At 35.7% G+C, this 16,525-nt stretch overlaps 1 protein-coding gene and 1 pseudogene across 5 annotated transcripts in view; one reads left to right on the top strand and one right to left on the bottom strand.

The window, feature by feature from the left end:
* The window catches only part of TET1 (tet methylcytosine dioxygenase 1), a 123,663-nt gene that overhangs the window by 67,254 nt on the left and 39,884 nt on the right, over positions 1–16,525 (top strand). For 3 of the 5 annotated variants that reach the window (XM_060033752.1, XM_060033753.1, XM_060033751.1), the window contains 3 exons: positions 9,444–11,763; positions 14,412–14,502; positions 15,040–15,133. The exons of the other annotated variants lie outside the window; for them this stretch is intronic. In XM_060033752.1, coding sequence (XP_059889735.1) covers positions 9,444–11,763; positions 14,412–14,502; positions 15,040–15,133 — 2,505 coding nt within the window. The remainder of the gene's footprint in view (positions 1–9,443; positions 11,764–14,411; positions 14,503–15,039; positions 15,134–16,525) is intronic. 5 annotated transcript variants of the gene reach the window in all.
* LOC132439628 (large ribosomal subunit protein eL32 pseudogene) lies at positions 719–1,156 on the bottom strand (annotated as a pseudogene).

Genomic DNA, 16,525 nt, shown 5'->3' with positions numbered 1-16,525 from the left:
ATAATTTGAGATTCAAGATAGATGTTCAGGAAATACACTATACCTAAGCAGATTAAATGTCAATAAAATTTTCATTAAAACAATGTAGCCACTGGGGCCTGGATTAGTGCTCTCAGTGGTGTCATGGAGACAGCTCCTTCCAGCTCACTAGATGTGTGCATTTCTTCCCAACTCTTGCTCAGGTGGTCACACTGATAGTTTACAATCCACCGTGGTGGGTGTATTTACACCACAAAAATTGGCCAACCCTACAAAACAGGGCTTTCTCCCCACCACTTTCCAAGTTGATTGTTAAACATTTACCAGAATACCACTCAGTACAGTTTCTATAATACAAATGTTGACAGTTGTATATACCCTTCCTGAAATATCTTAAACAAATATTAGCAAATACATATGTACTCTGCACTCTTCCTTTTGCTCTAATTTGTTTGTAATTTGATACTACATAAACTATTCTGCATTTAGGTTTTTTCACTTAATTGTACCCTAGAAATCTTTCCATAGAGTGCTTTGTCAATTTTGGTTTAATTTTAAAGGAAACATATTAAAAAGTCAAAACAGTGTTTAATCAGATCTGGGTCTAAATAGTTCCCAGGCCTCCTTGCTGTTTTCTCACTGTCAGGTATTGCTCCTAAACTAAACTCTTCCTATTCAGCATTAGTTTCTTTTGTATTCTTCCATAGTTTCTTTTTTTTAGCCGAGTCTTATGGTTTTATTAACACAAACTAAATGTGACGTGAGCTGTCTGTTCATTTTCTTCGCTGAGCAACCTGGCGTTGGGATTGGTGATTCTGATGGCCAGCTGGGCTGCTCTTTCCACAATGGCTTTTTGGTTCTTGGAGGAGAGGTTGTGAGCAATCTCAGCATAGTAAGCTTTGTTGCACATCAGCCTCACTTCAAGCTCCTTGACCAGGTGGACCAGGAACTTACGGAAGCTGCTGGGCAGCGTGCGCTTTGTTTTCTTGTTGCTCCCGTTACTGATGTTGGGCATCAAGATCTGGCCCTTGAATCTCCTGCACACCCTGTTGTCAGTGCCTCTGGGTTTCCACCAGTTCCGCTTAATTTTGACATATTGGTCTGACTGGTGCCGGATGAATTTCTTGGTCCTCTTTTTGATGATCTTGGGCTTCACGGGGGGTCTGAGGGCAGCCATGATGCCGAGTTGGAGACAGCTGCCACCTCCGAAGGCAGTGCTGAGGAAGAGCTGTATTCTTCCAGAGTTTCTTTATGCAAATATGAATCTTATTTCTTTTTATACAAAAAGATATATTTCATATACAAGTACTATATTTTTAAAAACATACTTTGGACATCTTTGCCTATTAGCTCTGTAACTTTTTATCATTCTTTTATTTATTTATTTGTTTATTTTTGGCTGTGTTGGGTCTTGTTGCTGCGCGCAGACTTTCTCTAGTTGCGGCTAGCGGGGGCTACTCTTCGTTGCGGTGCACGGGCCTCTCATTGCGGTGGCTTCCCTTGTTGCAGAGCACGGGCTCTAGGCTCGTGGGCTTCAGGAGTTGTGGCACACGGGCTTCAGTAGTTGTGGCACGCAGGCTCAGTAGTTGTGGTTTGTGGGCTGTAGAGTGCAGGCTCAGTAGTTGTGGCCCACAGGCTTAGTTGCTCTGCGGCAGGTGGGATCTTCCCAGACCAGGGCTGGAACCCCTGTCCCCTGCATTGGCAGGCAGATTCTTAACCACTGCACCACCAGGGAAGTCCCTATCATCCTTTTTTATAGTTGCAAGGCATTATATTATATTATATTATATCACAATTGAATTAGTCTGCTACAGATGGACACTGGGATATTTTCAGCTATTTGTTAAAATATACAAAGCTGTCAAAACATGTAATTATATGCAGGTATAGCTAGCTAAGATAAATTTCAAACTGCTGTATTAAAGTTGCACTTAATTTTGATAGTTAATTATTGCCAAATTGCCCTAGGGGTAATTGCATAGGGGTTACACTATTTTGTACTTCCACCAACATTTTATGAAAGTTTATCTCCCTACAGCTTGCCCAAGGGTCTAGGTGGTCAAACTTTTTCATTGTTATTCTGATAAATGAAAAATGTTATCTGTGTCACTTTAATTTGCATTTCTTTTAATGTTGAGCACCTTTTCACAGTGTCTTCATCAGGTTTGTATGAAGATTAATGAGTTACTGCAAGTAAGGAGTATATTAGAATACAGCTAACTTTTTTTGAATTATAACTATTGTAATGAAATTGTGCTCTCTCAGTGATAGCTCATCATCACTGTGCTCTTGAGTCATTATCTCATCTAATTCCCATCACTATCATATATGATCTCTTAGAAGGAAGAAACTATAGTTTAGGCCAAGTACCGTCTCCTGGGTCACACAATTCCTAAGGATTGCTCTCTTCCCTTCCCCATCTTAGTGTTCAAGATTAACCAGTAATAGCACATAGGTTAGTTTCTTTTCTTTTCAACACTTGTATTTAAAAACAAACCTATGTATAGTTTGTTTAGATGTATGTATACTTTATTTAGATGTATCTATTTAAAAAGTTGATTTTATGCATTTTTAAAAATTGAGGTATAGTTTATTTAAAATATTATATATTATAGTTATATATAAAATATTATATAATTGTATGTTATAGTTTCAGCTATACAACATAGTGATTCAAAAATTTTATATAGATTATATATTCCATTTAAAGTTATTATAAAATATTGGTTATATTCCTTGTGCTGTACACTAGATCCTTATAACATTTATTTTATACATAGTAGTTGATATGTCTTAATTCCCTACCCCTATCTTGACCCTTCCCCCTTTCCTCTCCCCATTGATAACCACTGGCTTATTCTCTACATCTGGGATTCTGTTTCTGTTTTGTTATATTCATTCATTTGTTTTATTTTTTAGATACCACATATAAGTGATATCATACAGTATTTGTCTTTCTCTGTCTGACTTATTTCACTAAGAATAATATTCTCCAAGTCCATCCGTGTTGTTGCAAATGGCAAAATTTCATTCCTTTTTTAGCTGAGTAGTATTTCATTGTATATAATATACCACATCTTCTTTATCCATTCATCTGTTGGTGGACACTTAGTTTGCTTCCATATCTTAGCTATTTAAATAATCCTGCTATGAACATTTGGGTACATGTATCTTTTTGAATTAGTGTTTTCATTTTCTTTAGATATACCTAAGAGTGGAATCACTGAATCATATGGTAGTTCTATTTTTAGTTTGTTGAGGAATCTCCATACCGTTTTTCACAGTGGCTGCACCAATTTATGTTTCTACCAACAGTGTACGAGGGTTCCTTTTTCTCCACATCCTCACCAACATTTGTTACTTGTGGTCTTCTTGATTATAGCCATTCTGATGTGAGGTGATATCTCATTATGGTTTTGATTTGCATTTCTCTGAAGATTAGTGATGTTGAACATCTTTTCATGTGCCTTTTAGCCATCTATATATCTTCTTAAAAATGTCCATTCAAATCTTCTCACCATTTTTTAATTGCCTGCGTTTTTTTTATATTGAGTTGTATGAGCTGTTTATATATTTTGAATACTAACCCTTTATTGGTCATATCATTTGCAAATATTTTCTCTCATTTAGTAGGTTGTCTTTTCATTCTGTTGATGGTTTCCTTTGCTGTGCAAAGCTTTTAAATTTAATTAGATTCCATTTGTTTATTTTTACTTTTGTTTCTTTTGTTTTAGGAGACAGATCCAAAAAATAATGCTGTGACTTATTGCAAAGAGTGTCTGCCTATGTTTTCTTCTAGAAGTTTTATGGTTTCAGGTCTTACATTTTGTTCTTTAATCCACTTTGTGTGTATTTTTATATGTGGTGTCAGAAAATTTCTAATTTCATTCTTTTACATGTAGCTGTCCAGCTTTCCCAAGCACCACCTATTGAAGAGACTATCTTTTCCCCATTGTATATTCCTGCCTTCTTTGTTGTAGATTGACCATAAGTGCATGGGTTTATTTCTGGACTCTCTATTCCGTTCCATTGATCTATGTGTCTGTTTTTGTGCAGTACTATACTCTTTTGATTACTGTAGCTACATAGTATAGTCTAAAGTTAGGCAGTATGATACGCCTAGTTCTGTTCTTTGTTCTCAAGATTGTTTTGGCTATTCAGGGTCCTTTGTGTTTTCATACAAAAATTATTTGGTAATTTTGATTTGGTATTTTGATAGGAATTGCATTGAATCTGTAGATTGCCTTAGATAGTATGGTCATTTAAAAAATGTTAATTCTTCCAATCCATGAATGCAGTATATCTTTCCATCTGTTTGTGTCAGTTTCAATTTCTTTCATTAATGTCTTATAGTTTTCTGAGTACAGGTCTTTTACCTCCTTAGTTAGAGTTATTCCTAGGTATTTTATTCTTTTTGATGGGATTCTAAATGGGATTTTTTCCTTAATTTCTCTTCCTGATGGTTTGTTGTTAGTGTATAGATATGCAAGAGATTTCTGTATATTAATTTTCAGTCCTGCAACTTTACCGAATTCATTGATGAGCTCTTATAGTTTTTGGTAATTTTTTAGGATTTTCTATGTATAGTATGTCATCTGCAAACAGTGGCAGTTTTACTACTTCTTTTCCAATTTGCATTGCTTTTATTTCTTCTTCTTGTCTGATTGCTATGACTAGGACTTCCAATATTATGTTGAATAAAAGTAGCAAGAGGGGCATCCTTGTCTTGTTCCTCATCTTACAGGAAATGATTTCAGCTTTTCACCATTGAGTATGATGTTAGCTGTGGGCTTATGGCTTATCATAATGGCCTTTATTATTTTGAGGTGTGTTCCCTCTATACCCACTTTGTGGTGAGTACATTATTTGGATGTATCTCTTTTTTTTTTTTTTGGCTGTGCTGCACAGCTTGAGGCATCTTAGTTACCTAAACCTGGGTCCCTGGCAGTGAAAGCGCCAAGTCCTATCCACTGAACTGCCAGGGAATTCCGTTTCCTTAAAGTTTAGTTTTATAGTTAGCAGAGTGTAGGACATGTTTTCATGTACTTATAAACTTGTGATACCCAGTGTTTTTTAAAAGTTGCATGAGTTATAACTGAATAATAAGTCAATTTTTTTTCTAATATGTATACCAAGTATGTTCTATTACCTGCTTTGTCTTTGAAAAATGCAGGAGATCAAAGAATAAAACTATTGAAACAGCAGTCCAAGGGATCTAGATTGAGTAGGAAAACAAGAAAATCAGAAGTTGCAAAATGAACTGTGAATAGGTAGGGGTGGTCTAGAAACTAGAAGGTATCATAAAGTAAAGATCTTTAGTACTATCAGAATTCTTGGAAGTACATTTTTATTTTTCTTATTTTATTTTATATATATATTTTATATCTTTATTGGAGTATAATTGCTTTACAATGTTGAATTAGTTTCTGCTGTACAACAAAGTGAATCAGCTATATGTATACATATATCCCCATATCCCCTCCCTCTTGAGCCTCCCTCCCACCCTCCCTATCCCACCCATCTAGGTGATCACAAAGCATCCAGCTGATCTCCCTGTGCTATGTGGCAGCTTCCCACTAGCCATCCATTTTACATTTGGTAGTGTCAATGTTACCATATATGTCAATGTTATATTCTCTCACTTGGTCCCAGCTTCCCCTTCTCCCCCGTGTCCTCAAGTCCATTCTCTACATTTGTGTCTTTATTCCTGCCCTGCCACTAGGTTCATCAGTACTGTTTTTTAGATTCCATATATGTGCGTTAGTATACAGTATTTTTCTTTCTTTTTCTGACTTACTTCACTCTGTATGACGGACTCTAGGTCCATCCACCTCATTACAAATAACTCACTTTCGTTCCTTTTTATGGCTGAGTGGTATTCCATTGTATATAGATGCCACATCTTCTATATTCATTCATCTGTCGATGGACATTTAGGTTGGAAGCACATTTTAAAAAATTGAAGTTTAGCTGATTTACAATTTGTGTTAGTTACAGGTGTCCAGCAAAGTGATTAAGTTATACATATTTATATACATAATCTTTTTCAGATTCTTTTCCATTATAGGTTATTACAAGATATTGAATATAGTTCCCTGTGCTATACAGTAGGTCCTTGTTGTTTATCTATTTTATATATAGTAATGTGTATCCATTAATCCTGAACTCCTAATTTTTCCCTCCCCCCCTTTCCCCTTTGGTAACCATAAGTTTGTTTTCTGTGTTGGTCAGTTGCTTTTTAATTAAGCTCATTAATTAATGAGACTGTCTTATGCTTTTAGTACATAAATTTTAAAAGAACCTCAAGATCGTCTCTGTAAGGGAATGTATAGTCCAGTGTGTTCGGATATGCATACCTATAAACTTAAAAGCTTCAAGTAAAAAAAAAAAAATTCCCCTTTAATTCTATTTCACAGTGGTAACTATTATTAACATTTTAGGTTTATACTACCAGCTTTTTTTCTGTGCTAGACCAATTTGTGTGTGTGTGTGTGTGTGTGTGTGTGTGTGTGTGTGTGTGTGTTTGGCTGTGCTGCAAGGCTTATGGGATGTTAGTTCCCAGAGCAGGGATCAAACCCCGGCCACAGGAGTGAAAGTGCTGAGTACTAACCACTGGACCGCCAGGGAATTCCCAGTGTTTGTGTGTTTTAAATAAAAAGGGATGATAATGTCACATGTGCATCTTATTTTGGTTAATGATATACTAAGAATATTGATACATAGAGTAATGGCTGCACATTTTTCACAATATGATTATATGAGTTTATTTCATACTTTCTCTACTGTAAATGTTATGTTGTATTATGATTTGCTTACATACATTTCTACTTTTTTAGTTTGCAATTTGGATGGATGAAAACATGACATTTATTTTCACTTGCTTGTCTTCTAGTAAAGTTGGACAGCTTTTGATCCTTTTGATTTCCACCTAAGTGAATTGCATAGGTCTATTCTTTCCTCACTATTCTATTGAGTCATTTTCCTTCTTAATTTGTTGGAGCTTTTTTATTAAGAATGGTAACTCTTTATATGTACTGCGAATATTTTCCCAGTCTGTCACTTGACTTTTCAATTTATTTTTGGCAATATTTCTCCTACCTTTATAAGTAGCTACGCATATCAGGAAATAAATACATTTTACATCACTATTCAATGCACAAACACATACATAAAAATTTATATGATAGGGTTTCCCTGGTGGCGCAGTGGTTGAGAGTCCACCTGCAGGTTCAGGGGACACGGGTTTGTGCCGCCGTCTGAGAAGATCCCACATGCCGCGGAGCTTCTAGGCCCGTGAGCCATGGCCGCTGAGCCTGCGCGTCCGGAGCCTGTGCTCCACAACGGGAGAGGCCACAACAGTGAGAGAGGCCCGCATACCGCCAAAAAAAAAAAAAAAAAAATTATGATAATACTTATCTTTACTAAATGTAGTGTACACATTTTTCTTTAATATTCCATTAAAAGACACTTGTCACAAAGCGTGATATTGGTATTGGGACACATAGGTTGTGATCAGCAATTTGAAAAGCATATTATGGTGTCTTTGCCTTTAAGATTGTTAATATCATATGTAGTTAAAGAATTCTATCTTTTCTTCTATGGCTTACCACTTTTTGCTCTTGCTTTGGAAGATTTTTCCTTACATCTTTTTATATTTACATTGTTAATGTATCTGGAATTTTTTTTTTTTTTTTTTTTTCTGTACGCGGACCTCTCACTGTTGTGGCCTCTCCCGTTGTGGAGCACAGGCTCCGGACGCGCAGACTCAGCGGCCATGGCTCACGGGCCTAGCTGCTCCGCGGCATGTGGGATCTTCCCGGACCGGGGCACGAACCCGTGTCCCCTGCATCGGCAGGCCACCAGGGAAGCCCCTGATTCTTTTTTTTAGTCGATATTCCTGTTTTTTCTTTGCAGTCAGTTATATAATCATCATTCAGTAAGAAGTCTCCTAATTTTTTATGTTTAGATTTTACTGTCTTCAAGGCATTGACTAGAACATCCAGAGCCACGTTAAATATTATAGAGCTTATTTTCTATTTGCTCTTGACCAAAATGTCCCCTATTGTCTCCTCCTGTGGTATAATTTTGGATGAACTATTTCAAGGTTTAAAAAAATAGGGATTAGAGGGGGGAATAATGATTCCTTAATGGGTACAGTGTTTCTATTAGGGGTGATGAAAATGTTCTGGAATTAGAGGTGATTGTTGCACAACACTGTGAATAAAATCAGAATTACACAATTTCAGATGGTAAAATGATGACTTTTATTTCATGGGAACTTCATCTCAAAAAAATTTTTGAAAAGGGGTGTCACTACCCACTCACCAGAATGTCTGATGTGTAAAGATAGAAAATACTAATTGTTAATAAGAATGTGAGCTAATTGTTAATAAAAATTGAAACTCATAATTTCTGGTGGGAGTGTGTATTGACAACCACTGTAGAAAATGATTTGGCCTATCTCCTAAACTACACGCATATATACACACACTGAATGACTGAGCACTTCCACTCCATGCAATGTATGTACAAGTTCACCAAAATATAACAGTAATATGTTATAGCAGTGTTCTTTGTTATAGCCAAAAACTAAAACTAAATGTCCATCTACAGTAGAATAGAGATATACATTGTAGTATATTCAGTCAATGAATTACTGTATAGCAGTAAGAATGAATGGATTACAGTTAAACTTTACAACATGGATGACTCTCAGAAATATAATTTTGAGTAAAAGGAAGTCAGCTGTATAAAGTTGGGAAATAAGCCAAAGAAATCTATGATAGATGTGATAGCAGTAGCTACCCTTTGACAGTGGAGTGATGACTAGATGTGGTTTTTTTAATTTAAAAAATTCTTTTTGTTCTTTTTGTTTTTTTATTGAAGTATAGTTGATTTATAATGTTGTATTAATTATTGCTGTACAGAAAATTGATTCAGTTATACATATATATACACATTCTTTTTTATATTTTTTTCCTTTATAGATTATCGTAGAATATTGAATATAGTTCTCTGTGATATACAGTAGGACCTTATTATTTATTAGATGTAAGTTTCTTGGTTGGGATCTGGGTATATAGGTGTTCATTTTGTAAAAATTCAACAAGCTATATATTTATGATTTATATTTTTTTTGTGTGTGTGTTCTACTTCAGTACAGTTTGCATTGAAATAATAAGTATTGTTCATTGAATGGCATCAATGTAAAAATATTTTAAAATTTTATTTTGGAAAAAAATGAATATACCAAAATATTAACAGTCATGGGAATATGATGGTTTCCACCTCTCTTTTTTTTCTTTCCCCTTTTTGGTATTTTATAACTTCTAAAAATGTAAAAAGTGAAAATAAAATATTTTCAGGGACTTCACATTTAGTTGCTTTTAAATTGTAAAGCTCTTACAGCTCTTACTCAGATATTTGAGCAGATTATAAAAGTAATTTCTCTGTTTATTTTATAGGCAGATTTTGACAACAAACCAGTAAATGGCCCCAAGTCAGAATCCATGGAATACAGTAGTTGTGGTCATGAGGAAGAACAAAGATTGGAATTGAATTCATGTCCCTTAGAAAATGTAACTAAAAATGAAGAAAGTATGACAGGTATTGAAGTGGAAAAGTGGACACAAAACAAGAAATCACACTTAACTGATCATGTTAAAGGAGAATTTAATACAATTAAAACAGAAGCTGAAAATTTGAAAAGCTCTGAAGATGACAGGAAAAAAATCCTACTTACTGACCTCCTTGAACCTCAAAAGTTGTTTGCACAAACTGTAAGAAACGGCATTAAAAATGTACACTATTTGCCAACTGAAACAAATTTGTCATTTAAAAAAATCAACATTGAAGAACTTGGCAAGGCATTTGAAAACAATCCTTATAAATTCCTGAAAGACACTGCAAACCATAACAATGCCATGAGCGCCATTGCTACTAGTGCGAGCTGTGATCATCTCAAGGGGAGAAGTAATGTTTTGGTCATTCAAAAGCCTGGCTTTAATTGTAAGTCTTTTCCAGATCCTGCAAACTGCAACTTAAATAGTCATACAAGTATACACAATGAAAGTGATCAACCAAAATCCCTAGAAATTATAACAAATAGAGAACTAAAAGAAGGATCAACACTTCAACCAAGTCTTCTATCCCTAATGAAAGATAGGAGATTAACGCTAGAACAAGTAGTGGCCATAGAAGCTCTAACACAACTTTCAGAAGCCCCATCAGAAAATTCCTCACCATCGAAGTCAGAGAAGGATGAAGAAACAGAACAGAGAACAGCTAGTTTGCTTAACAGCTGTAAAGCTATCCTGTATTCTGTAAGAAAAGACCTCCAAGACCCAAATTTACAAGGGGGGCCACAAAGCCTTCATCACTGTCCATCTCTGGAAAAGCAAAGTTCATGCAACACATTGATGTTCAATGGCCAAAATATTTCTAAGTCACACAGCAGCTCACCTAGTGACCAAGCATCCACAAAGGCACAGGAATATTCAACAGTCACAAATTCAGTATCTGTTTTTATACCAAATTCAAATTCATCTAAAACCGATACCAATAAAAATGTTGCTCAAGGTAGAATTGCTCTTGACAATTCCAAAAATTTGCATCAGTTGACAACAACAACTAATAAATCGGAGTATTGTAACCAGTCACTGGACAGCAGCATCAAGTTGGACTCAAAGGATGATCCCTCATGTCAAGATACAGTTCATAGTAAAATAGAAGAAGATGTTGCTGCACAGTTAACACAACTTGCATCAATAATTAAATTCAATTGTATAAAACCGGAGGACAAAAAAGTTGAAAGTACACCAACAAGCCTTGTTGCATATAATGTACAGCAAAACTATAGCCAGGAGAAGGGCACAATAGAGCATAAACCACCTTCCAGTGTCCAAAATAATCAAGGACCTTCAGTAACAAAACAAAAGAACACAATCCAGAAAAAGACAAAATCTACCCCATCAAGAGATCGACGGAAAAAGAAGCCCGTGATCATAAGTTGTCAAGAAAATGACCAGAAAAAACAGGAACAGTTGGCATATGAATATAGTAAGTTACATGACATTTGGATAGCATCCAAATTTCAAAGATTTGGTCAATTTGGTCCACATGACTTTCCTATTCTATTGGGAAAAATTCCTCCCTTAACCAAAGTATGGAAACCACTGACTCAAAGGAGCTCAGCATTAGAACACAAAAAATTATTTCCTCCACTCACTCAAATAAAATTTGAGCGGTATTATCCTGAATTAGCACAGGAGAAGATGAAGGTTGAACCCTTGGATTCTCTCCCCATAATCCAGTTGAAAACAGAATCCAACGGACAGGCGTTTACAGAAAATGGATATGCTCAGGTACAGCCAACAGTGAATGTCAATCAGAAAGCTCATCCTTTACTCCAGCCATCCTCTCCAACTAACCAGTGTGCTAATGTGGTGGCTGGCAATGACCAAACACAGTTCCAACAGGATGTTAAAGACCAAGTCACACATCAGAGGCTGCCAACATTGCCTGGTATCTCTCATGAGACCCCTTTACCGGACCCAGCACAAATTCTCAGGAACCTAAATGTAGTATGTTCAGGTGGAATTACAGTGGTTTCTACCAAAAGCGAAGAGGACGTCTGTTCATCTAGTGTTGGAGCATCAGAATTTTCCCCAATAGACAGTGCACAGAAAAGTTTTAATGATTATGCGATGAACTTCTTTACTAATCCTACGAAAACCCTGGTGTCCACAACAAAAGATTCTGAATTGCCTACCTGCAACTGTCTTGGTAAGTGAGTTTCTTCATTTTCTTGCATTAATGGCCTCAAGTTGTGACTGAATCAAGTTTGTTTTACATTTTATATATGACATTTTTGCCCCACTCATATTCTAGCTAGGATGGGCTAAATAATTCTATACCCATTTTTCTGTGGGACCTTTATTTATGCTGCTCAGATAAATGGGAAATCCAACTGGTAATTTGGAAACTTTCTTAAGTGGAAAATTTGATTTCTCTCAAGCTAGATGTCTCTCAAGTTGTTTACTGTGCATATCATAAGAATGAAGTCCCTTAATACGTTATCACAGTTTATTCTTCCTATATTCAAAAGAATTTCAACCTTTAAGTCTTTTGTTTAAAAATATATATATTTTAAATTGTGCAGTATAGCATGCATACAGAGAACATAAAATATATGTACAACTTAACAAATAACTATAAAAAAAAGTATCTGTGTAATTGCGAACCCAATCAAGAAGCAGATGGTTCATTAGTATATTCCAGAATGGGTGGTTAAAGGATTGATGGGAAGGATAAAGTAAATATATCATTCTGATATTTTTTTAACCACAATAGAAAAAAATAGTGAAGTGTAGCAATGACTTTTAGTTCTTGATTTTTCAAAGTTCATTTGATGCTCTGAAATGAATCCTTCCATTTCTCTGCTCATCATTCAACACTCAGTTTTGACAGCTTACCACATACCAGGCACCAAAGATAGGCTCCTCTGAGAATGAAGAGCCTCCAAGGAGGGGGATCTGACAATCTGGAAGGGGTGGCAATGCTGTCTGAGCGGGGTCAATTTGGCAGAATGAGAGATTCTTGGACCAAGGACAGAAGATTGTAATAATGATAACGGCTCCTATTCCAGGTCTTTTACTGCAAGTCTGATAACTGTCCTACACCCTTGACTTGTTATATTCACAACAACCCACCAAAGGGAATGCTTATTATCCCCATTTTACAAGTAAGGAGACTGAGTCAGAGAAGTTCACAGCTAGTAAATGATTAAACTGGAATTCTAAGACAGGCAGTCCCAGCTCCAGCGGCTGTATTTGTAACTTCCATCCTACGTTGCTTCAAAAATCTGAAGTGAAAAAGAGACTGTTTCTCTGAATATCATTAAAAATGGAAAAAAGGCCTTTAATTTAAAATGCCAGTAAGATTTATATACCTGAGCTCGTCTAATTTGACTGCATATATAAATTTCAATAGGATGATTGTCTAGTTTCAAGACCCTTATACATACTACCTTAACACAATGTGGGAGTCAAGACAGCCAGGCATTCAAAGTTCATTCAGTATCTGCAGTGGACCTGGAACTGTTGAATACCCTTGTCAGTTGCATGTTTTCCTATAATTGTTACATTTGAGGTTTTTGTGCTCATTGTGTAGAAATCGGAACTTAAAAAGAGAAACAAAAAAGTAGACTTCAGAAATCATCCAAAGTGAGGGTAAAGGATCCCAATCATATCTGAGGGTAAAGGATTTCTGTGAAAGTGTTATTATGTTCTAGTAAAATTAGAGTAATTAACCTTTAGATCAAGTTTCCTCAAATTTAGCACTATTGGCATTTTAGGTGGGATAATTCTTTGTTGTAGGGGGACCACCTTATCTATTGTAGGCTGTTTAGTGGCATCCCTAGCCTCTACTCACTAGTGATGCACACACACACACACACACACACACACACACACACGGGTGCGCGTTTGCAGTTGTCACAACCCAAAGTATTGCCAAATGTCCCCTTTGGCAAAAATACCCCTGATTAAAAACTACTGCTCTAGATTACCAATAAGTTAAAAATTATTCACCATATCTTGCTTAAGTAGCCCCAGAAATAATCCTATGTTATATCTGATATCTGATTAAAATGGTAAGTAATGATCTCTTGGTGTAGGTAGACATGCATTTCCCAGTGATTCTAGTTAGACATGAATCTCAGAGGCCAAGTTTTAAAATACCATTTTCTAAGAACTATGTAATTTACACAAAAATTCAAATGGTACAGAAATATGGTGCAAATGTCTTTTTCTAGAGAAAAACGGCTGTTATATTTTTTCTATACAAATTAATATTATTAGTGATTTTAATTTTGTTTCCAGTTTTACAAAATTTAAGGCTTTTAAAACATACTATTTAACTATTACCTCATTGAAAGATGTTAAGAGTGTTTCTCTTTTTTAATATTACGTACAATTGTAACAAGGAATATTCTTGTATACATGTGTATTATAAATAACATAATTGCGCGCATGTGTAATAGAATAAAATCTTAGCAGTGCAATTGTCGGGCTCAATTTTAATAGGATTCTGAAGCCAAGCTTTTAAGATGTATTGCTCTTGGGTAGCTTAATTTTGTACCTCAATTTTTATAGAATTTTTTTAAAGCAGGAGATCTGAGAATAAATATGAACCACAAGTTAAAATATGTTTTTCCTCCTCTGATTCTTAGAGAAAGAGTGGACTAATTAGGAGCAGAAAGAAAGGGATAAGTTAAATTCCAGGGCCTATTGTCCTAGACTTTAATTACTAAAGCTTACCAAAATCTTGTCAAGATTCATTGTTCTGAATTGGAAGAAAAAAAAAAATAGCTCTTCCTTGCCCCTATGCAATTCTGTAAAGTTTTGGGTCTAATAATCTTATTCCTTCCACAGATCGAGTTATACAAAAAGACAAAGGCCCATATTATACACACCTTGGGGCAGGACCAAGTGTTGCTGCTGTCAGGGAAATCATGGAGAATAGGTGAGGAAATATGCTTCCCTGTTAAAATCATTCATTATTGGGGATCTGACTCAATGCAGAGAAATCATCTCTGGGAACAAACTCGAGGTGAATGGAAAACTTCCAGGAGCATGAGTTTGATGTTTCTTAGGGCCCAGGAAAAGCATAGAGTCCTGGTGTCCCTGCTGAGTCACTCACATGAGCCATTGGGCACTCAATAAGACCTTCATAAAGCAAGGCTATCTTTGTTAAATGCAGACATACTTATTTTTATTATTGTGTAATGGTAGAAATAGTTAAAATTACCTCTGTCAACACTGCATTCACATTCCTTTTGCTTGTCTTGGAGCCAGGCCATTTTTTAAAAGAGTGATCCTTAAGGACAAGTAAACAGAACTGGATAACAAATAAAAATACCTGCCACACGAAAGTAAATTTTTAACAAAGTTATAATTATGAGTGTTTGAATTTTGTACTTCTGTAAATCTATATCTTATGCACATGAAGATGTTAAAAGTGTATTGCAATTATTTTCCCTTCACTGTGTTTCATACTCAGGTATGGTCAAAAAGGAAACGCAATAAGGATAGAAATAGTAGTGTACACGGGGAAAGAAGGAAAAAGCTCTAATGGGTGTCCAGTTGCTAAGTGGGTAAGTATTTTGCACTTATACATTTTTCAAAATGGATATATTCCACATATAAACTAAATCAATTTTTTTCCATGAAGATGTGGACTAGAAAAATACCCACCCCCATTATTCCCAGGGAAAAAAGGAAGCTATTTGTCTTAGCCTGGGCTTTTTATGTTAACGAACAAAAGGGTATGGCCATTCTCAGTTGGTATCTTGTGATATAGGGTCATTAGTCTTAGAGTTTTTTGTTACTTTTAGACAGCATTCAGTGCATTTATAATTAGACAGCATAAATAAATGGTACTAAATTATATATATTGTTTCCTATATCTTTTTTTTGTGCATTCTTTTTCATATTCTTTTTCATTATGGTTTATCATAGGATATTGAATATAGTTCTCTGTGCTAGACAGTAGGACCTTGTTGTTTATCCATTCTAGATATAAAAGCTTACATCTGCTCACCCCAACCTCCCACTCCATCCCTCCCTCAGCCCCCTCCCCTTTGGTGACCACTTGTCTATTCTCTATGTCCCTGATTTTGTTTCTGTTTCATAGATAGGTTCATTTGTGTCATATTTTAGATTTCACATATAAGTGATATCATATGGTATTTGTCTTTCTCTTTCTGACTTACTTCATTTAGTACGATAATCTCTAGTTGCACCTATATCTTACTTTTATCAGTTATTTTGAAATTCTAATTCATTGTCTCATAGGGCCACCTTAATGAAGATCATACAATATCGAAAACAAAACCAAACTTTTTACAACATATTTCCAAAATTGTTTTATGACTACTTTGAGTTTTCTAAATTTGCGGAGCTATAAGAAGAACTGGATTTAGCTTCTTTAGGAAGTTCTCAACTGAGAAACAGTATCATATCAGGAGGATGTTCACATCCACAAGGATATTGACCAGTTTACTTGGAATTCTTGACCAAAGGATCATTTGAGATGCTGTCCTATCATTTGTCAATAATGATGATGACTATAATAAAATAGTCAGTAAAATAATAACAACTACCTCTCATTAAATATCAGGAACCGTATTAAGAACCTGACATACATTGCCTCATAAATCCCTGTAGAGAGACTCATGATTTTGGAAAAGGGAAAAGTCATTGTTTTTATGCCCATTTCAGAAGAATAAAAAACATTAAATGCAAAATGGAGATAGGATTGGAACCACGGTATTCCTAAAGCAAGACCATTGAGACATCCTTATGTATTCCAGCAGACTGTATGACGTGGTTATTAATTTATTTTTGGCTGTGCCGCGCGGCATGCGGGATCTTAGTTCCCCAACCAGGGATTGAACCCATACCCCCTGCAGTGGGAGAGCGGAGTCTTAACCACTGGACCGCCAGGGAAGTCTCTCTGGTAGGGTTTTGATTAGAATTGTATCAGA

Source organism: Delphinus delphis, chromosome 16 (genome assembly GCF_949987515.2).
Source record: "Delphinus delphis chromosome 16, mDelDel1.2, whole genome shotgun sequence".
Taxonomy (NCBI): domain Eukaryota; kingdom Metazoa; phylum Chordata; class Mammalia; order Artiodactyla; family Delphinidae; genus Delphinus; species Delphinus delphis.
The sequence above is the reverse complement of the archived record's forward strand: the minus strand, read 5'-3'. Positions and strand labels throughout refer to the sequence as shown.